The sequence below is a fragment of the Centropristis striata genome, chromosome 3, assembly GCF_030273125.1.
Source record: "Centropristis striata isolate RG_2023a ecotype Rhode Island chromosome 3, C.striata_1.0, whole genome shotgun sequence".
NCBI lineage: Eukaryota > Metazoa > Chordata > Actinopteri > Perciformes > Serranidae > Centropristis > Centropristis striata.
The window spans coordinates 28,031,428-28,053,970 of NC_081519.1; the positions used below are offsets into that span (position 1 = coordinate 28,031,428).

Below are 22,543 nucleotides of genomic sequence, written 5' to 3' on the forward strand. Positions count from 1 at the left end.
ATCTCCAACGATTAGGGCAGCCATCATTAAAACCCCAACCTTGAGGGAAAAAACAATACTTCAGAGGGCAGATGTCAGATGGATTAGGAAGGACAATTTCCCTGATTGAAAAAGGACGTCAATTGTGCCACTGAACTGAAGATATTTGTGTGGTGTGTTCGATTGTGGTCAGAATTTGGCTTTTTGTGCCGAAATAGCTCAGTTGGGAGAGCGTTAGACTGAAGATCTAAAGGTCCCTGGTTCGATCCCGGGTTTCGGCAGCTGCACAAGAGATGTTTCAGCAGCTGGATTGGGATGTTAGTTGTGTGGGCAGCTGAACAGGACTTGTTTTCGGCAACTGGATGCTAGTCTTTTGCAAACTTGAGCTTTTGAGCAACTGACTTCCTTTGTTTGTTTCTGTATATGTTCAATAAATATGTTTCATTCATGGTTCCATGTATGGACAAGCCACTCTGACTGCGCATCTTCCTCCAGACAGATAAGGTTAACACCTTTCCTGAATCTCCAATGATTAGGGCAGCCATCATTAAAACCCCACCCTTGAGGAAAAAAACAATACTTCAGAGGGCAGATGTCAGACGGATTAGGAAGGACAATTTCCTTGATTGAAAAAGGACGTCAATTGTGCCACTGAACTGAAGATATTTGTGTGGTGTGTTCGATTGTGGTCAGAATTTGACTTTTTGTGCCGAAATAGCTCAGTTGGGAGAGCGTTAGACTGAAGATCTAAAGGTCCCTGGGTAGATCCCGGGTTTCGGCGGCTGGACAAGAGGTGTTTCAGCAGCTGGATGGGGATGTTTGGCAAAGTCATTACCTTGTTGTGTGAGCAGCTGAACAGGACTTGTTTTTGGGCAAGTGGGCGGTAGTCTATTGCAAACTTGAGCTTTTGAGCAACTGACTGTTAGCAGTCTGAGTGTGCCTCTTCCTTTGTTTCTTTCTGTATATGTTCAATTAATAGGTTTCATTCATGGTTCCATGTATGGACAAGCCAGTCTGACTGCGCATCTTCCTTTCTTTCTTCCTGTATATTTTCAAGTAATAGGTTTCATCAATGGCTCCTGGTGAGGACAAACCATTCTCACTTTAAGTTTCTAGCCTCCAATGATGAAGTGAATACAGGAAGTTTAGCTAGGACTGTTTGCTTTGAACATTTTCTTATGTTTTTTTTTCGTTAACACCTTTCCTGAATCTCCAATGATTAGTACAGCCATCATTAAAACCCCACCCTTGAGGGAAAAAACAATACTTCAGAGGGCAGATGTCAGACGGATTAGGAAGGACAATTTCCTTGATTTAAAAAGGACGTCAATTGTGCGACTGAACTGAATATATTTGTGTGGTGTGTTCGATCGTGGTCAGAATTATGCTTTTTGTGCCGAAATAGCTCAGTTGGGAGAGCGTTAGACTGAAGATCTAAAGGTCCCTGTTGTTGTGTGAGCAGCTGAACAGGACTTGTTTTTGGGCAAGTGGGCGGTAGTCTATTGCAAACTTGAGCTTTTGAGCAACTGACTGTTAGCAGTCTGACTGTACCTCTTCCTTTGTTTGTTTCTGTACATGTTCAATAAATATGTTTCATTCATGGTTCCATGTATGGACAAGCCAGTCTGACTGCGCATCTTCCTTTCTTTCTTCCTGTATATTTTCAAGTAATAGGTTTCATCAATGGCTCCTGGTGAGGACAAACCATTCTCACTTTAAGTTTCAAGCCTCCAATGATGAAGTGAATACAGGAAGTTTAGCTAGGACTGTTTGATTTGAACATTTTCTTATGTTTTTTTTTCGTTAACACCTTTCCTGAATCTCCAATGATTAGGGCAGCCATCATTAAAACCTACTTACTTACTTCAGAGGGCAGATGTCAAACGGATTAGGAAGGACAATTTCCTTGATTGAAAAAGGACGTCAATTGTGCCACTGAACTGAAGATATTTGTGTGGTGTGTTCGATCGTGGTCAGAGTTAGGCTTTTTCTGCTGAAATAGCTCAGTTGGGAGAGCGTTAGACTGAAGATCTAAAGGTCCCTGGTTCGATCCCGGGTTCCGGCAGCTGGACAGGGGTGTTTGTTGTGTGGGCAGCTGAACAGCACTTGTTTTCGGCAACTGGATGGTAGTCTTTTGCAAACTTGAGCTTTTGAGCAACTGACTTCCTTTGTTTGTTTCTGTATATGTTCAATAAATATGTTTCATTCATGGTTCCATGTATGGACAAGCCAGTCTGACTGCGCATCTTCCTTTCTTTCTTCCTGTATATTTTCAAGTAATAGGTTTCATCAATGGCTCCTGGTGAGGACAAACCATTCTCACTTTAAGTTTCTAGCCTCCAATGATGAAGTGAATACAGGAAGTTAAGCTAGGACTGTTTGCTTTGAACATTTTCCTCTGTTTTTTTTCATTAACACCTTTCCTGTATCTCCAACGATTAGGGCAGCCATCATTAAAACCCCACCCTTGAGGGAAAAAACAATACTTCAGAGGGCAGATGTCAGACAGATTAGGAAGGACAATTTCCTTGATTTAAAAAGGACGTCAGTTGTGCCACTGAACTGAAGATATTTGTGTGGTGTGTTCGATCGTGGTCAGAATTTGTCTTTTTGTGCCGAAATAGCTCAGTTGGGAGAGCGTTAGACTGAAGATCTAAAGGTCCCTGGTTTACCCGGGTTTCGGCAGCTGGACAAGAGGTCTTTCAGCAGCTGGATGGGGATGTTTGGCAAAGTCGTTACCTTGTTGTGTGAGCAGCTGAACAGGACTTGTTTTTGGGCAAGTGGGCGGTAGTCTATTGCAAACTTGAGCTTTTGAGCAACTGACTGTTAGCAGTCTGACTGTGCCTCTTCCTTTGTTTCTTTCTGTATATGTTCAATAAATATGTTTCATTCATGGTTCCATGTATGGACAAGCCAGTCTGACTGCGCATCTTCCTTTCTTTCTTCCTGTATATTTTCAAGTAATAAGTTTCATCCATGGCTCCAGGTGAGGACAAAGCATTCTCACTTTAAGTTTCTAGCCTCCAATTATGAAGTGAATACAGGAAGTTTAACTAGTTTAACTGTTTGCTTTGAACATTTTCCCCTGTTTTTTTTTCATTAACACCTTTCCTGTATCTCCAACGACTAGAAAACCCCACCCTTGAGGAAAAAAACAATACTTCAGAGGGCAGATGTCAGACAGATTAGGAAGGACAATTTCCTTGATTGAAAAAGGACGTCAGTTGTGCCACTGAACTGAAGATATTTGTGTGGTGTGTTCGATCGTGGTCAGAATTGGTCTTTTTGTGCCGAAATAGCTCAGTTGGGAGAGCGTTAGACTGAAGATCTAAAGGTCCCTGGTTCGATCCCGGGTTTCGGCAGCTGGACAAGAGGTCTTTCAGCAGCTGGATGGGGATGTTTGGCAAAGTCGTTACCTTGTTGTGTGAGCAGCTGAACAGGACTTGTTTTTGGGCAAGTGGGCGGTAGTCTATTGCAAACTTGAGCTTTTGAGCAACTGACTGTTAGCAGTCTGACTGTGCCTCTTCCTTTGTTTCTTTCTGTATATGTTCAATAAATATGTTTCATTCATGGTTCCATGTATGGACAAGCCAGTCTTACTGCGCATCTTCCTTTCTTTCTTCCTGTATATTTTCAAGTAATAAGTTTCATCCATGGCTCCAGGTGAGGACAAACCATTCTCACTTTAAGTTTCTAGCCTCCAATTATGAAGTGAATACAGGAAGTTTAACTAGTTTAACTGTTTGCTTTGAACATTTTCCCCTGTTTTTTTTCATTAACACCTTTCCTGTATCTCCAACGACTAGAAAACCCCACCCTTGAGGAAAAAAACAATACTTCAGAGGGCAGATGTCAGACGGATTAGGAAGGACAATTTCCTTGATTGAAAAAGGACGTCAATTGTGCCACTGAACTGAAGATATTTCAGCGGTGTGTTCGATTGTGGTCAGAATCTGGCTTTTTGTGCCGAAATAGCTCAGTTGGGAGAGCGTTAGACTGAAGATCTAAAGGTCCCTGGTTCGATCCCGGGTTTCGGCAGCTGCACAAGAGATGTTTCAGCAGCTGGATTGGGATGTTAGTTGTGTGGGCAGCTGAACAGGACTTGTTTTCGGCAACTGGATGGTAGTCTTTTGCAAACTTGAGCTTTTGAGCAACTGACTTCCTTTGTTTGTTTCTGTATATGTTCAATAAATATGTTTCATTCATGGTTCCATGTATGGACAAGCCACTCTGACTGCGCATCTTCCTCCAGACAGATAAGGTTAACACCTTTCCTGAATCTCCAATGATTAGGGCAGCCATAATTAAAACCCCACCCTTGAGGGAAAAAACAATACTTCAGAGGGCAGATGTCAGACAGATTAGGAAGGACAATTTCCTTGATTGAAAAAGGACGTCAATTGTGCCACTGAACTGAAGATATTTGTGTGGTGTGTTCGATCGTGGTCAGAATTTGTCTTTTTGTGCCGAAATAGCTCAGTTGGGAGAGCGTTAGACTGAAGATCTAAAGGTCCCTGTTGTTGTGTGAGCAGCTGAACAGGACTTGTTTTTGGGCAAGTGGGCGGTAGTCTATTGCAAACTTGAGCTTTTGAGCAACTGACTGTTAGCAGTCTGACTGTGCCTCTTCCTTTGTTTCTTTCTGTATATGTTCAATTAATAGGTTTCATTCATGGTTCCATGTATGGACAAGCCAGTCTGACTGCGCATCTTCCTTTCTTTCTTCCTGTATATTTTCAAGTAATAAGTTTCATCCATGGCTCCAGGTGAGGACAAAGCATTCTCACTTTAAGTTTCTAGCTTCCAATTATGAAGTGAATACAGGAAGTTTACCTAGTTTAACTGTTTGCTTTGAACATTTTCTTATGTTTTTTTTTCGTTAACACCTTTCCTGAATCTCCAATGATTAGGGCAGCCATCATTAAAACCCCACCCTTGAGGGAAAAAACAATACTTCAGAGGGCAGATGTCAGATGGATTAGGAAGGACAATTTCCTCGATTGAAAAAGGACGTCAATTGTGCCACTGAACTGAAGATATTTGTGTGGTGTGTTCGATTGTGGTCAGAATTTGGCTTTTTGTGCCGAAATAGCTCAGTTGGGAGAGCGTTAGACTGAAGATCTAAAGGTCCCTGTTGTTGTGTGAGCAGCTGAACAGGACTTGTTTTTGGGCAAGTGGGCGGTAGTCTATTGCAAACTTGAGCTTTTGAGCAACTGACTGTTAGCAGTCTGACTGTGCCTCTTCCTTTGTTTCTTTCTGTATATCTTTAATAAATATGTTTCATTCATGGTTCCATGTATGGACAAGCCAGTCTGACTGCGCATCTTCCATTGTTTCTTCCTGTATATTTTCAAGTAATAGGTTTCATCAATGGCTCCTGGTGAGGACAAACCATTCTCACTTTAAGTTTCTAACCTCCAATGATGAAGTGAATACAGGAAGTTTAGCTAGGACTGTTTGCTTTGAACATTTTCACATGTTTTTTTTTCGTTAACACCTTTCCTGAATCTCCAATGATTAGGGCAGCCAACATTAAAACCCCACCCTTGAGGGAAAAAACAATACTTCAGAGGGCAGATGTCGGACGGATTAGGAAGGAATATTTCCTTGATTTAGGACGTCAATTGTGCCACTGAACTGAAGATATTTGTGTGGTGTGTTCGATTGTGGTCAGAATTTGGCTTTTTGTGCCGAAATAGCTCAGTTGGGAGAGCGTTAGACTGAAGATCTAAAGGTCCCTGTTGTTGTGTGAGCAGCTGAACAGGACTTGTTTTTGGGCAAGTGGGCGGTAGTCTATTGCAAACTTGAGCTTTTGAGCAACTGACTGTTAGCAGTCTGACTGTGCCTCTTCCTTTGTTTCTTTCTGTATATGTTCAATTAATAGGTTTCATTCATGGTTCCATGTATGGACAAGCCAGTCTGACTGCGCATCTTCCTTTCTTTCTTCCTGTATATTTTCAAGTAATAGGTTTCATCAATGGCTCCTGGTGAGGACAAACCATTCTCAGTAAGGACACAACACAAGCCTTTAGACTTTCTGTTGTCTCACTCCAGTGTTTACTTGTACTGTTTAAGGTTGAGCTGCCAGCCGTTGTGAGAAATAAAGCACGACGCGGTCCGAGCCGCAATATAACGACCACCCGTGTCCGACTGGTCCCTCCTCCGCCCTCCATCATCATAAACAACAAAACGCAGAGACCCAGGGTGTGGAGAGGCTCATCCCACACGGGCCGGGTTACAAATACATTACATTACTGGCAAAGCGTCTGGACCACACTATTGTTTCGTTTTCTCAAGATCTCGAATTAATTATATCGTTATCTTGGGAAAACAACTGTCGTTTTTTTTTTTTTCAAGTAAAGCAGCAATGTCCTTATTATGAAGCCCCAGGTCAAAATATAGCCGAACTAACTCCTGTAATGTCATTTTCATACAGAAACAAGCTGAAATGCAGAGGGTGTTCTTACAGACACCATGCGCGCATGCAATATGCATCTCGTGCTCACGAGAAAAGTATCTCGTGCTCACGAGAAAAGTATCTCGTGCTCACGAGAAAGTATCTCGTGAGCACGAGAAATGTTTCTCGTGCTCACGAGATATCAAAGTTTTTTTTTATTTTCACCATGTCCCTTTGGGGGCTCTGTACATATCATATATACACTGGGAACATTTAAAAGTGATATTGATTGAATATTTATGTCAGCCTTAAAAAATGACACAAATAATGCTTAATTTCACCTTAAAAGTTGGTATTTTGCATATATATATACATAAAAAAGGCACTGAGCCTCCACTATATCCTTGCTCTGACCCTAGACTATAGATCCAGAAACTTAATTTCCTCATCTTGATTGCCTACTTACAAAAAAACTAGGGGAAAATGGTCCAATGACTGTGCAAGATGGGCAATTTGGCGGCCATTTTAAAATGCAAATTAGAAGGTAAAAACTCAAAATTTCGCTTGGGAACCATTTTTTTTGGACTCAGCACCCTTGAAATATGTAAAGTAGCCCGGTTCCCGACTTGTACCCATAAATGCTCCTTACTTCTTATAGAAGGCCTTTTTTCTGAAATCCATCTAGACTGAAGTGTGTTTGGGATCATTGTCTTGTTGAAACACCCATTTAAAGGGCATGTCCTCTTCAGCATAAGGCAACATGACCTCTTCAAGTATTTTGACATATGCAAACTAATCCATGATCCCTGGTATGCGATAAATAGTTTCACCATAGTAGGAGAAACATGTCCATATCATGATGCTTCACTGTCTTCACTGTGTACTGTGGGTTGAATTCAGAGTTTGGGGCTCGTCTCACAAACAAAAAAAAACAATTTTACTCTCATCAGTCCACAAAATGTTCCTCCATTTCTCTTTAGGCCAGTTGATGTGTTCTTTGGCAAATTGTAACCTCTTCTGCACATGCCTTTTTTTAAAGAGAGGGACTTTGCGGGGGATTCTTGTAAATAGATCAGCTTCACACAGACATCTTCTAACTGTCACAGCACTTACAGGTAACTCCAGACTGTCTTTGATCATCCTGGAGCTGATCATTGGCTGAGCCTTTGCCAGTCTGCTTATTCTTACATCCATTTTGAAGGTTGTTTTCCGTTTTTCTGCCATGTGTCTCTGGTTTTGCTCTCCATTTTAAAGCACCTCTTTATAAGTTTTCCCCTCTCCAATCAACTTTTTAATCAAAGTACTCGGAACAATGTCTTGAACGACCCATTTTCCTCAGGCTTTCAAAGAGAAATGCATGTTCAACAAGTGCTGGCTTCATCCTTAAATAGGGACCACCTGATTCACACCTCTTTTTTTCACAAAACTGATGACCTCACTGATTGAATTGAACAGCCTTAAGAGCGTGGGTCTCGAATGCTGGGTCTTGTTGGTTTTCTGAGAATCTACTGCAGCTACTGGTAACTGGTTTGCCATGTACCAATAAAAAATATAATAAAAACCTGGATTAATCTGGTTTGTCACATTGGACTGCTATTATTTAAACACTACTGTAGTTCTAAAAGCAACTTGACAAAGCCACAACATAAGGAGGAAAGGTAAGCTACCATCCTTATCAGGGTCTGAGGATCGGTCCAGCACCCCTGGCATTTCATTCCAGCAACCATCCACATCTCCGTAGAGATCCTTATTGTGCTATATAAACTTGAAAGAGGCCAGGCTTACCAACAACCTCCACCTTTACCTCCCCCCCGCTCTGGGACACACATCTCACCCTCTACAATTTCAAACTCCTACTCCTCCTCCTCAAACACCGTTGCCTCCCCCCACTCCAAGACATTCCAGCCATTTCCTCTTCCATTCACAGGGAAGAGGTCATGGAAGGCTAAGGGCACGGCCTCCCTCACCACAAACCACACCCAAACCCAGACTTGTTGATTGTGGCAAATTGTTATATCAAACAGTTGCTGTGTGCAGAGTTGGTGGAGCAGGGCATACCAGCTGCTGATGTGATGCTGCTGCAGGTAACATGGCGGAGGCTGCTGACATGCTCGCTGCTCGTGTGGAGCTTGAGCCAGTTACGGATTCTCTCATGGTCAACATGACCACAGAGGATCTCCACATAGTCTTCCGAATAAAGGAGGTAGAGACCAGAAACTTGCATCTGCGCATCAGGGCTCTCGAACCAGAAAGAGGAACCCCTGTAGCCTCCATCCCGGTGTCTCCTCTTGCCAATCGTGTAATGTTGAGAGCACTCATTCTGCTTGAGGTATTCAAAAACTGGTTGCCAGAACGAATTGTTGTATATTTGACTGAACAAAAAGAATCATCAGTAAAAAAAAAAAGCAGCTGTGCTGGCTGATGAATTCATTCTGACTCACAAAAGCGTTTCTATACCGAGAAAGAGGCTTGAACTTTTTCAACATTTAAAACACAATTAACAATTAAACTTCTGCCATCATCAATCTCTTTCAACCTCAACCTAATTAATACTGAAAAGGTGTCTGTTCATCTTCAGAAGAAATTGCGAGAATTCAGGCTCTCAGAGTCTCCTGACGGTTCTTGATTCCCATCTGCAAGGCAAGTTTATTTGTATATCACATTTCAGCAACAATCACTGACACAGTGTGCAAAACATTTTGATTTTTTTTTTTAACTGACATGAATCATTAAATAGTTAAGACAATATAAAATAAATGAAAGAATAAAAGTTACATTTAAAGCATCCACCAGAGTAGCAACTTAACTCAAGTTTGATGGGCAGCAGATCGTTGGAAGCAGCCATCCCAGCTGTTGGAGAGTTTTACAGGCAAACATCGGACTATTAACACCACTTGCTGTGTGGTGAGCTGTACCACTGGTCCACAAGAAGCCCAGGCTCCAGTTGTTGGTGAGTGTTATTCTCGTTTTATTTTATTTATAAATTATCATTTATTATCATTCACAGTAGTTTGTTAGCCAGCTAATGCTGCCTTCGATGCTAACGTAAATGAAGTAAAGAAGATATTATTAAACTGGTATGGTGATTGAAATCATAAGTAATACAGAAGTGTTATAATTTATTTTTGTAATACTTGGAATCAAAAGGCATCTGTGTGTTCACCATGTTAGTATGGCTGTGGCTCATTTGGTAGAGTTGGTTGGCCTTCAACCGAAGGGTTGGTGGTTCGATCCCTGACCATCACAGCCTACATGTTGAAGTATCCTTGAGCAAGATACTGAACCCCAAATTGCTCCCGATGCTGTGTTCATCGGTGTGTGAATGAATTCCCAATGGTGGCAGGTGGCACCGTTTAGGGTAGCCTCTGCCACCATACCTGCCAGTATGAATGTGTGTGTGAAAGGGTGAATGAGCGCAATCTGTAGTGTAAAGCACTTTGAGTGGTTGCAAATCGACTAGAAAAGTGCTACATAAGTGCAGGTCCATTTACCATTATGTTATGAATGACTAAATTTACCATTGCATCAGCCCAAATTAACATGTTGATCTGTGTGTAATTACAATAATGTCTGTGTCATTAAAAAACATCACATTTAAGCATGGTTCAGAAATAACAGAGTTTATTTAGACTCAGACTGTGAAATATTTATCTTTTTTTTAAATTTAATATCATTATCAAAGCAGGCATTTGAATATTAAAACACTCCAGAAACCGACTGATTGTGATCAACTTTAGTTGACACATAACGTTAAGTCTGAATTTCAGGAGGAACTGTGCAAAGCATGATAACGTTTACTAACAGGCTATATTGAGAGTAGTTAATACTGTTGAATGTGTTTCGTTATCCTAAACAATAATTAGTATATTAAAACTGAAATGAAAATGAAGCCTGTCCGTTGTAACACATATTTTACTTACATCTCTATTTGTCTGTGTAAAGTTTTCCTCTGCAGGTGATGCAGGCAGGGTGGACCTCTGATATATCTACAACAAATTTGCTCTAATGGACAGTTGTGCTGAGTGTGTTCATGTGGTTCTGCTGAGTTCCGCTAGATGCTTTCCCCAACCTGCATACTGGGTGTTGTGTTTCTACTCCTCTCCCACCCTCCCCTCTTTCTGTGTGTGTGTGTGTGTGTGCTCCCTGGCTATAAAAGCTACACTGTCACAAGGGCGCTACCCTGCAGAGGAGCTCAAGTGTACGTCACAGAAAGAAAAGGACAGAACAGAAGACTACACTTGCCTTCCCCTGTTTGTGAGTAACAGAGTTGCTGTCTTATTTAGAGAGAGCAGAGTGTGCATGTACTGTATCTTTTATACAAATTACTTTGAGTCTACAGAAGCAGATGACTCAGCTGTTTGTAGCCTCAGTGAGCTGAAGGACAAATATGCAACTAAGTAGTGTTATATGCACACATATCTGGTGGACTAAAGCGTTTAATGCTACACAAAGCAGAAACAAAAATGATGAAACCCCCCCACAATGAAGGTATATTTTGGGGATTCTAATCTGGTTTTTACACTATGCATGAGGTAATAGTGGTTGGAAAAGTTAAAACAACATACTGCTATAGTCATTTATGTACACTCCCTAAGTAGGTAAATTCAAGTTACAACATGCTATCCCAGTTTGTCCTGCTGACTGATGCTTCTTTGAAAACTGGTTGATCCTCTGTGACACCTCCTATTCAGCATGTAAAGAGGGTGGCTTTTGCCCCATCTGTTGTGCTGTGAGTCAGCAGACAGGGTATTAGTGTTTGGGTTTGGAATCTGTGGAGATGACGCAGCCCAGTTTGGGACTCTGGGTCCACCCTGATATGGGCTGCTTGTATTTCTAACCTGTTCAATGTCGCTGAAGCCAAACACTGTGTCCATCAGACCCTACATATTCATGTCCACAGGAATTAAATTTAAGTTCTAGAGATCTCAAACATTTAAATTGATCTAAAGCAGTCAATTATATTTTGTTTTTTAGACATTCATGTAAGATGGCAGTATACTCCTGGCGAGGTTGCAGATGGAGTTTATATAAAAAAAACAATGCCTGATTATAGCTTTAGATAGGATCCAGACAGCCTGATCAATAACTTTCTCTGCTGAGGTTGCTGAAGTTTCCTGTTTCTGCAGGGCCCTGTATAAGCTGTAATTATGGCCAAAAACCTGCTGAAGAATCCCAATGGGGAAGGTAAGAGGTCACTTTCTTCATAGAGGATATGCAACTATCTAATTTTTATGATGGAAAATTGTATCCTTATACTGCGTGCCTAAGATGTCCAAAGTATGTATTATGTAAGAATTAGGGTGAAATTCCCTTCATGTGGTTGCCATTTGTGTAAGTCATCCTCTTCGGTTTCCTAACCTGTATTTTTCTTGTGCGAATGTTATCAGTACAAATTTTAATTGCCAGTTATTATCAGCCTCATATATATGGATGGCTACACGGTGGTGTAGTGGTTAGCAGTAGTGGTTGCGGCTCTTCTGTGTGGAGTTTGCATGTGTCAGCATGGGTTCTCACCGGGTACTACGGCTTCCTCCCACAGTCCAAAAACATGCACTTAAGTTTAATTGATGACTCTAAATTGCCCGTAGGTGTGAATGAGAGTGTGATGTGACGTGTCTGTCTCTATGTGTGTCAGCCCTGCGATAGTCTGGCGACCTGTCCAGGGTGTACCCCGCCCCTCGCCCAATGAATGAATATATATATGGGTAACAAGGTGCCCGCTTCACCTACTAATATGTGCAAAAGCTAGGTTTAAGCAAAATTAAACCATGTGGTAAGGCTTGGCGAAAACATTATGTGGTTATATTAAGTTAAAAAAAACCCCATCATGGCATGGATTAAATACATTGATAATACAATGAAGAAAAGTCTGATCAATTTCCCTTCCTCTGATAAAAAAACTTTTTAAAGGGAAGCATCTGAGGCTGTCTCCCTGCAGTGGATGACAGTCTTAAACAGAGTGAGGGTTTTAATCAAGATCTGAGGGGGTCAGTAGCTGTAAAACTGCATTGTCTTTGCCAAAAGCTCAACTATTTTTAATTCTTAGCAATCTGCTAATCTGAGCACATGACTCTACACACAAACAGGCTGCATCCAAGGCTGCCAGAGTGTAAAAAGCCATGATCTAAATATCAGTTACTGTATGTTGGTTTGATTCAACTGTATTAACCACAATGAGCTACACACAGGGCTAAATCTGTGTTAATTAAAATAAGGAAAAGCATAAAGGCCGGAAACATTAAGTCAACTAATTAAGTGTGTCTTGGGTGTAGCCTATATGACCATAGATGTTAGAGTCAGTAAAGTTTGTACTATACTTAGTTTGAGTACGCAATGTGTTCCGATTCCGATCGCGGCGAAAAGAAGTGTACCTAAAAGACCCGGATGTTGCCCTCATAACGGTCAAAACGCTGATTGTGGAACGATGTACACTATACGCACTCAACGGCTGCCATGTTGTCTACGTAGCAGAAGAGGCAGAGCCAGGCAGAGCCGTTTTTCGCGGGTGACAAGCCGTTTTTCGCGGTTGACAAGCCGTGGCGGCTGTCGCGATCGTCATTTCCGGTAAGTGCACCATGGTGTATTAGATTTGGAACAACACTCACCTGCTGAAATCTGCGTACTTAGTAAGTGCGGATAGTGTACTGCGTTTAAGTGTACTCATGGAAGTATGGGTATTGGAACACACCATGTCTATTTCCCTCTCAGAGCAGCTGGAATTCTGGGAGCTGACGGAGAACGGTGGGAGTCAGTGGAAGGTGGAGGACATGCCGGGAGACTGTGGCTATGACTTCTGCATTGATGGAGTGACCAAATACTTTGCGACTTCTTTTGAGTGAGTGTTTAATTACTGTATGAATAGTCATGCAACTATATTTAAGTAATATAAAGGTTTTTTTTAGTGTCCTTGCAAAGTAAGAATAGGAGTAATCAATAACATCAATTATAGCCCTGTTCAGGTTGGGTCAGGGCCTTGGTATTGTGCAGGCTCTCACTGTTGTTTACAGTGACTTGTCAAAAGAGCCCCTTCAATGCACTGCCCAGCACAGTTACACTCTGCATCTGCAGACAGTGTTTATGAATGTGTTTAGTGATCTTAACAGATGGAAAAGCTTATCATAATTAAATTGCAGAGATACGAGAATTAATATATTACCACAGTCGTTACTATTTCACATTAAGCTATTTGTCAGTTACAATTAGTATTTAAAAAGGGTTAAAGTTGCTTTTACCCATTCCATATAAAATAATTCAAAAGGGTGAAAATGAAGATGCTGAAGTTGGATACATTAAAAGTGGACTAAATGTTTTTTATGCTGCTTTAATTACAGTTATGGATCAAAAAACAGTTATTCAACTCAACTCAACTTTATTTGTAAAGCACTTTAAAACAACCACAGCGGAAACAAAGTGCTGTACACAAACAAACAGAACAAGAGACAATAAAATAAATAAAACAGGAATAAACACTAAGATAAATAGATTTATTGCTTTTTAAAAAACAATTTAAAAAACAATAAATAAAAGCAAACCATAAAACACTAAAAACAAGAGCAGAGTCTCATGCGTGGTTAAAAGCCAAGGAATAAAAATAGGTTTTAAGATGAGTTTTAAAAATGGACAGTGAGGAGGCTTGTCTGATGTGCAAAGGTAGCTCATTCCATAGTTTGGGGGCTGCAACAGAAAAAGCTCTGTCCCCTCTAAGCTTCCGTTTAGACCTCGGTACCTCCAGGAGCAGCAGATCAACTGACCTGAGGCACTGAGCAGGAGCGTCAGGGTGGAGGAGCTCAGAGAGGTAAAGTGGGGCGAGACCATTTAAAGATTTAAAAACAAATAAAAGAATCTTGACTCTAAAATGCACAGGCAGCCAGTGGAGGGAGGCCAGGATGGGAGTTATGTGCTCCCTCTTACGAACTCCAGTTAAGTGGCAAGCAGCCGCGTTAACTGGAGCCATGCGAGGGAGGACTGGCTGACTCCAAAGTACAGTGAGTTACAGTAATCCAGCCGAGATGTAATGAAACATGGATTACTGTTTCAAAGTGGTTGTGCGTAAGGAAAGGCTTCACCTTAGCCAGCTGCCTGATATGGAAAAAGCTGGACCTCACAACAGCACTAATCTGACGTTCTAATTTAAAATCACTGTCCATCTTAAAACCTGAATTTGAAACAGTTGGTCTTAAAAAAATCTGCCAGAGGGCCCAAGTCAAAGGGAGGGGTCACACAAGAGCCACTAGGGCCAAACACCATCACTTCTGTTTTCTTCTCATTAAAATTTAAAAAGTTCAAGGCCATCCAGGCCTTAATGTCTTTGAGACAAGACAGGAGCGGTGTGAGACAGAAAACATCTTTTTTCTTGAGCGGCACGTATATCTGACTGTCGTCAGCGTAGCAATGAAAAGGGATGCTGTGCTTTCTCAAAATGGAGCCCAAAGGCAGTAAATACAAAGAAAAATCAGGGGCCCTAAAATTGACCCCTGTGGGACCCCATACAGCAGTGGAGCAGGGCTGGACTCCGAGGTACCAAGGCTTACACTTAAACTTCTGTCAGTCAGACAGGACTTGAACCACTCCAACGCAGTACCACAGATGCCAACTAGGTGGCGTAACCGAGCCACTAGGGTGCTATGGTCCATGGTGTCAACCGCTGCAGTCAGGTCCAACAGAACAAGTACTACATAGTCACCAGAGTCATTAGCCAGGAGTTAAAAACTCTGAGTAGAGCTGACTCTGTGCTATGCATAGTTTTAAAACCAGATTGGAACACCTCCAGGACACCATGTACATCGAGGAAAGACTGTATCTGACCATATACAACCTTCTCTAAGACCTTAGAGATAAAGGGCAGCTTGGAGATAGGCCTAAAATTGGCCAGTACACTGCGATCTAGGCCAGGTTTCTTCAGTAGGGGCTGCACCACTGCATGCTTAAAACTTTGAGGAATGTGACCAGTAGACAGACTACTGTTAATGATATGTAATACAGACTGCCCTATACTGGGGAAAACCTCTTTAAAGAAACGAGGGGAGACAGCATCACAGGGAGAACCTGATGGCTTAATATGGCCAACCAGGTCCTCTAAAAAAGCCAGAGCCCTAGCAGTAGCAATCTCAATAAAAAAGTGCAGGAAGTTATCATACATTTCATGAGATGCCTCCAAGCTGACAGGCTGTGGAGCATTAAGAACAGAGCCAATGGTTTTAGATAGCACACGTGGGTTGTGATGGTTGGTCTCAATGACGTTTGACAGGTATTCTCTTTTTGTTTCTTTAACGGTGCTCTGGTAGAAGTGCCAACAGTCCTTAAGGATTTGGAAGGAAACCTGCAGCTTGTCCTTCTTCCACTTCCATTCAGCTCTGCGGCACTTCCGTCTAGCTTCACGCGTTCTGTTGTTAAACCAGGGCTCAGATTTAGCTTTGGGCTGCACAGTTTTTAATGGAGCCACAGAGTCCAGTATGGTCTGGCAGGAGGAGTGAAACCAGGAGCTGAGCTCCTCAGTGTCAGCAGATCTGGCAAACAGCAATCTGTTTAGTGCCGATACTTAAAAACAACAAAAACACCAAACATTGCAGGAGCAGCAGACGGCCAGCCACACACACTGGCGCCATCTTGACAACCAATCATAGCCATATGTTACATATTTATTATTATTATTATTATTATTATTATTATTATTTTTATTACCTAAATACCTCCCAGCTATTTACACAATATTAAAATGAAAAACTTTTCAAGTTCAAGTATCTCAGGGTCTTGTTCAGCAGTGAGGGTAGAACGGAGCGTGAGATGGACAGGGGGTTTGGTGCGGCGTCAGCAGTGATGCAGGCGTTGTACCGGACCATTGTGGTGAAGAAGGAGCTGACCCGGAAGGCAAAGCTCTGTATTTACCGGTCCATCTACGTTCCAACCCTCACCTATGGTCATGAGTTTTGGGTAGTGACCAAAAGAACAAGATCGCCGATACAAGCGGCTGAAATGAGCTTCCTCCGTAGGGTGGCTGGGCTCAGCCTTAGAGATAGGGTGAGGAGCTCAGACATCCGGAGGGAGCTCGGAGTAGAGCCACTGCTCCTTCACGTTGAAAGGAGTCAGCTGAGGTGGTTTGGGCATCTGGTAAGGATCCTCCCAGGCGCCTCCCGTTAGAGGTGTTCCGGGCACGTCCAACTGGTAGGAGGCCCCGGGGAAGACCCAGAACACGATGGAGGGATTATATCTCTCTCCTGGCCTGGGAACGCATCGGAGTCCCCAAGGAAGAGCTGGACGTTGTGGCTGGGGAGAGGGAAGTCTGGAATGCTCTGCTTAACCTGCTGCCCCCGCGACCTGGCCCCGGATAAGCGGACTAGAATAGATGGATGGATGGATGGATAAAATGAAAAAACTGTCAGGGCCGGGTTTGGTGGACTCAGGAGCAGGGAAGGAGGCAGAGGCAGAGGTCAGGTAACAAGAGTGTTTATTGTAAATGGTGGTAAGGCAGGGAGACTGGCGTCGGCAGATGCAGGTGGGTAGGAAGCCAGGCAGAGTATGGGATCAGGCTGGAGGTGCAGGCTGGTGTCCGGGCGGAGGATGTTGTGTTAGTAGAGTCTATAATCCAGCGCTGACTGATTGTGGCCCAGGATCTTAAGTAGTGTTGATGATGATCAGATGAGCAGCAGCTGAGAGGCCCCGGCTCCAGCACAGCAGTCTCCCATCTGCAATCAGGCTTGCACCCACAGACTAGGGAGCAGGGGGAAGAGGCATGACAAAAATGATGTTATCAAATTATGAGATGCATGTGACATCAGTATGTTTTCTAATTGAAAAGTGAGTTGTCTTTGTCAGTTAATGCCATTCAAAATCCTCACGCTTTCTGGAAAAAATGTGTGTCCTAGGCTGTGTCTGAAGAGACAGGTGATTGACTTGTTAGCAGAGGATTTTACCAGCGAACAGTTGGACACTCAGCCTACCATCACAGTGGAAGACTGGTAAGACAGAAGTGGACTGACATGCACCTTCGGTAAGTAGCTATATTGTCACTGATTAATAAATGGCTGACCCTGCAGGTACTGCGGGAGGACAGATTGTGGCTGCACCTATCAAATGACCGTGTGTCTGCTGGATGAGTACAAAGACGTCATACTGGAATTCAAACCAGAGCCGGTGACCCTCGACCCCGACAGTGGTGACTGCTCATGGAAGCAGGTACACGGAGGGGAATACTCATATTTATGTTCCATTTACATATGAAAATAGTTACATCCATTTTAGACAATTACTGTCTAACGAAAACTAGAATTGAAAATACATTTTCGTTAACTGAAATAAAAATTTGAGTTTTTAAAAGAACGATAACTAACAAACGCCTTTTGTGGTTACAAAACTAACTAAAATTATAGTGAAAATGTCAAACCTTTTTTAGTTGATATGAAACCTATTTTATCTATCTGGTTTTATGACTTAATAAACTTATTGGGGCTGAGATGGATCAGACAAAGGAAATAAAGGCAACATTTATTGTGACTTTTTTTAATCTGGCACCCAACAAAATACCCCATTAGGAAAAAAACTAATTAAAATTAAACTAAAACTAAGCATTTTCCAAAAAATAAAAACGAATTAAAACTAGCAGACTCATAACTTCATAAAGATGGGTGTTTCAAATAAATTGAACAGTTAAGAATGGAATTTACACTCCCCAATGCAGACCTTTTCAGGTATTTACAACTAAGGGACTTTGTACCAAAGCATAAAGAATGGATTAAAATCCTAGAGCCCATTGAAGAATTATTGATTCAATTACAAATTGGTAATGAAAATAAGAAACTTGTTGGCTATTTTTACAATTTTAGACAATTACTGTCACTGCCCACATACTTCCATGCATTGTTGATGTTCATCGATGTTAATCATGCACAAATATGAACGATATCAACTTATTATGGACAGCAGGCTCTGCTCAGCTGAGGCTGGGAGCAGATTTAAATAAAGGATTTATTAAAATAAATACTTAAAGAAGATATGGAGGTGAGTCGCTTAGTCAGGGGATATGTAAAAACTAAGCCATGAGTAGGGATACAATGATGCATCACAAGAGTTAAAAAATCGAAAGTTGGTTGACATGTACAGTGGCTTGCAAAAGTATTCATCCCCCTTGGATGTTTCACCCTTTTGTTGCTTTTACACATGAAATCATGGTCAATATAATTTGGCCTTTTAAAAAAGAATTTTCCAAAAAACCCTCTTTAATATCAAAGTGAAAACTGATGTTTTCATAATAGTATCAATTAATTAAAAATATATAAGTTAAAATCAATGATTGCACGAGTATTCATACACTTTAAAGTAACTGAACTAATTTAACAATGTTTCAGCTAGTTGATGCAGCAGTGTCACAGTTAGTGAAATGGAGATCTCGAGTACAGTTGATGTGTGTCAAGTGATCGTAGAATAAAAACAAAAATTATTCTTGAGTATGCAGGAACATAACCACAACTCTGAGGTTTATAACAAACCAAACCTTTTGAAAATTGATTTTAAAATGAGCAATCTCTGGTTATTTAAATGCTACATGCACCTTAGACTTTGATGTTATGAGTGGGGGAGCTGCCTGTGGCAAGATGGCCGCCGTATATGGACACTGGTGACTCCGCCTCGAGCCATCTAGCCTTACTTTTATATATCTATTGTACAGATGACCTATGGCAGCGTTTCCCAAACTTTTTTAGCCGTGCACCCCCTTCTATGTCCCAACCGGGTTAATGCACCCCCAATCCCAAACACCTTCAAAAAAAAAATGCAACAAGCTTTTTTATAGCCATATTAAAGGTGGCATGTTAAATCATGCTCAAATGACCAGAACACACATGTCATAAAATAATCACAATCACAACAATGCGCTCTCACATTTGAATTAATCTGAAACACAGTTTCAATATAATGCAACAAAGTTATGCACAAGCTGCCACTTTTAAGAGCAAAGAGGATGATGACAGGCTCAGGATCAGAGGCAGAAAGCAGATAAGTTGGGAAAATGTTATAATATTTTGAGCCGCGTTGAACAAAAATTGCAGCTAGTTTTAATGAGCGTGGCGGTTACACAACTCCGTCATCATAACACAGGTTGGAAAAATGGAAGAAGATAACTTCTTCTACGCTTCATTTTAAGATGAAGTGCATTTTGAAATTGACCAAAAATACATGTTAAAATGACCGAAAAAGACACAAAACAACCAAAAATAGATGCAAAAATTAACAAGATAGATGCAAAAATGACACAAAATTGATTAGCCTGCGTTTATTAATTAATAAATATTACATTTTTTGATTTTACATTTTACAAAGGAAATGTTCTTTTACACGTCTCTATTGTGTGGGGGGAAAAAAATGAAGTTGTGTAATTATCACACCGCCATTACATTTTTCATCTCGCGCACCCCCTAGCGGCAGCTCGTGCACCCCCAGGGGTGCATTCACCACACTGACCTATGGTGACAATTGTGGGGGGAGGACACTCTAGAGGCATAATTTACTTCTCTTAAATTTGGAGATATGCAACCTTTGCCTATTTTCTGTCTCTGTTTGAACTCCAGTTCAGCCATACATTTTCTGACTACGGCCCTGGAATGCGTTTCATCACCTTTGAACATGGAGGACATGACACCAAGTTCTGGGACGGCTGGTTTGGAGTCCGAGTCACTGGGAGCTCTGTAACTATTGAGGTCTGAACAAAAGGAAAACGAGAGAAATTAGATGGGAACCTAGTAGTTAGGAAAACTGTAAGGTAAGGCGTGAAGGTGGGGGCAGAGAACTTAGATGAGTAGATGGACTCCAGGGTGGAGTATAGGTTTCCAGGTTTCAAGAGGACCAGCTTTGCCTTGTGCACTTAGCTTACACCTCTGTATATCATGCATAATGCTGTTCATGCTGTGGAAACACGCTGCTGCTGTTAAGGCTGTAAAAAAAAAAAAAAAAGATGGCACACCTTATTCACTTTAAAATATTAAAATGTGATGTATTAACCACTACTTCTGCACTGACTTACCCTAAAATAACTGAAGTCTTTGGTGGCTGTGGGTGTTGTAAGCTATCAAGTCACTTTGAAATTGGAATTAAAATGAGAAAATTGTCAACTACATCATTGCCTGTTTTGTCATGTTGAACTTCTAAATCTAATCTAACTAACTGAATGTGAACATGCTACATCCAACAATGATTGAATTGTTGCTGCAAATGTAGAATTCAGTTGTTTTTTTCTCTCATTTACAATCCAGAATCCTAAAAAGCTGGGATGTTTTGAAAAACTTAATAAAAAACAATGCTTTGCAAATACTTATATTGAGTTGAGTACAGTAAAGTCGAGATATCCAACGATCAAACTATGCACTCATTCTGAATTGGTTGTATTGTTTTAGTCATGTTTTACTCATTATCCCAACTATTTTGGAATTAGAGTTGTACAAGAAACGGATCATAGGTGGAATGTGTGAGGCAGAAGATATGCAGCAAGGTTATTATAGTTAACGAAAACTAGAATTGAAAATACATTTGTTAACTGAAATAAAAATTTGTTTTTTTTAAAAACGATAACTGAAACTGTATTTTGTTGTTGCAAAACTAACTAAAATTATAGTGAAAATGTCAAACCTTTTTGGTTGATATGAAACCTATGTTATCTATCTGGTTTTATGACGTAATAAACTTATTGGGGCTGAGATGGATCAGACAAAGGAAATAAAGGAAACATTTATTGTGACCTTATCACACCCAACAAATACCCCATTACAAAAAAAACTAAAACACTAAAAATACAAACTAAACTAAAACTAAGCATTTTCCAAAAAATAAAAACGAATTACAACTTGCAAACTCACTCTAAAAACTAAACTAATTAAAACTAACTGAAATTCAAAACAAAAAATCCCAACAAAATTAAAACTAATGAAAAATTTAGAAAGTGGTCTGAGCAGGGAGTCAAAAATCTACACCAACTTCATAAAGATGGGTGTTTCAAATCATGTGAACAGTTAAGAATGGAATTTACACTCCCCAATGCAGACTTTTTCAGGTATTTACAACTAAGGGACTTTGTAACAAAGCATAAAGAATGGATTAAAATCTTAGAGCCCACCCCAATAGAAGAATTCTTGATAATATACATATATATATATATATATATATATATAAATAATATATATATATATATATATATATAAAATACAAATTGGTAATGAAAATAAGAAACTTATTGGCCATTTTTACAAAATATTTTTAGATATGAATTCCAATGAAACTCTTCAGATTAAAGAAAATGTTGTAGTTCGGGGTTAGCTGGACCCAAAAAGCAGACGACTGGAATGAACAATCAAAACAGCAGTTTATTGTAGGGGCAAAAGGTGAGGTGGCATCTCCAGACGCAGGGGGGGGAAGTCAGGGCAGGGAGTGCTCAGAGGCAGGGAAGCCGAGGGGGTCAGAGGCAGGGGTAGAGGGAGGTAGGAAGCGTGGTAGGGTTGGTGGCTCGAGCTGGTGGGTGCTGTGGCTGGGCAGAGTCAGAACACAGGTTAGTAATTCAGTCAGAAATCTCAAGTTATAAGTTCACACAGTGCGCACATGAAGCAGTGGAACAATCTGGCAGCGAGAGCCCAGGAGGCCTGCCTCTTAAATACAGCTCCTGATGATGATGGGCCAAAGGTGTGTGCAGTCAGCTCCTCAGCAACCCTGCAAGCCACGCCCACCTCTGCCAAGCGAAACACAGAAAACAACCCTCAGCCTCCACACACCACAGAAAAATGGGAAAACGATATGAACATAGGTATACAGCAAGATGGATGGGAGGAGATATGTACAGAAGCACACAAAGTAACTAACTCCGAAGGTAATAATCAGGTTCTAAGACACCAGCAATCATATTTAAAATGGGGCTCACGCACTCACATAAATGCTGGAGAAGTTGTGGGACACACATTGGTAACCATATTCATATATTTTGGACATGCCCTAAACTGAAAAAAATCTGGGATGAGGTTTTTGATGAACGTGGAAAAGTATTCCAGAAAAGCTTTACTAAAGATCCCAAGATGGTAATGTTTGGACTAATACCAAATTACATAACTGGAAGGGGGGAAATATATATTTTACAAATATTACTGATGTCAGCTTTTAAATGTATTACTGTTAAATGGTTAAAACCCTCCAACATACAAT

The 22,543-nt window shown here is 41.1% G+C and overlaps 1 protein-coding gene and 6 non-coding genes across 7 annotated transcripts; all 7 read left to right on the plus strand.

The window, feature by feature from the left end:
* Window positions 1-187: 187 nt before the first annotated feature.
* On the plus strand, window positions 188-260 carry trnaf-gaa (transfer RNA phenylalanine (anticodon GAA)). Its single transcript has one exon. It is a non-coding gene; the product is annotated as a tRNA-Phe (tRNA).
* Window positions 261-687: 427 nt separating this feature from the next.
* Window positions 688-760, plus strand: trnaf-gaa (transfer RNA phenylalanine (anticodon GAA)). The gene has a single exon. It is a non-coding gene; the product is annotated as a tRNA-Phe (tRNA).
* A 1,211-nt stretch (window positions 761-1,971) lies between these two features.
* Window positions 1,972-2,044, plus strand: trnaf-gaa (transfer RNA phenylalanine (anticodon GAA)). The gene has a single exon. It is a non-coding gene; the product is annotated as a tRNA-Phe (tRNA).
* A 549-nt stretch (window positions 2,045-2,593) lies between these two features.
* trnaf-gaa (transfer RNA phenylalanine (anticodon GAA)) lies at window positions 2,594-2,664 on the plus strand. Its single transcript has one exon. It is a non-coding gene; the product is annotated as a tRNA-Phe (tRNA).
* A 604-nt stretch (window positions 2,665-3,268) lies between these two features.
* On the plus strand, window positions 3,269-3,341 carry trnaf-gaa (transfer RNA phenylalanine (anticodon GAA)). Its single transcript has one exon. It is a non-coding gene; the product is annotated as a tRNA-Phe (tRNA).
* A 603-nt stretch (window positions 3,342-3,944) lies between these two features.
* Window positions 3,945-4,017, plus strand: trnaf-gaa (transfer RNA phenylalanine (anticodon GAA)). Its single transcript has one exon. It is a non-coding gene; the product is annotated as a tRNA-Phe (tRNA).
* Window positions 4,018-10,547: 6,530 nt separating this feature from the next.
* Window positions 10,548-20,477, plus strand: fbxo2 (F-box protein 2). Its single transcript, XM_059328416.1, has 6 exons — window positions 10,548-10,627; window positions 11,500-11,557; window positions 13,082-13,208; window positions 17,236-17,328; window positions 17,407-17,545; window positions 19,933-20,477. The coding sequence occupies exons 2-6, from the start codon at window positions 11,521-11,523 to the stop codon at window positions 20,065-20,067; spliced, it is 531 nt and encodes a 176-aa protein (XP_059184399.1). The 5' UTR covers window positions 10,548-10,627; window positions 11,500-11,520; the 3' UTR covers window positions 20,068-20,477.
* The last annotated feature ends 2,066 nt before the right edge of the window (window positions 20,478-22,543 follow it).

What these genes read in the sequence shown, in the direction of transcription:
- fbxo2 (XM_059328416.1), top strand. Translation starts at nt 11,521, where the DNA reads ATGGCCAAAAACCTGCTGAAGAATCCCAATGGGGAAG. An exon ending in GAAGAATCCCAATGGGGAAG is followed by an intron (nt 11,558 to 13,081) that starts GTAAGAGGTCAC and finishes TTTCCCTCTCAG; the next exon opens with AGCAGCTGGAATTCTGGGAG. An exon ending in TACTTTGCGACTTCTTTTGA is followed by an intron (nt 13,209 to 17,235) that starts GTGAGTGTTTAA and finishes TGTGTGTCCTAG; the next exon opens with GCTGTGTCTGAAGAGACAGG.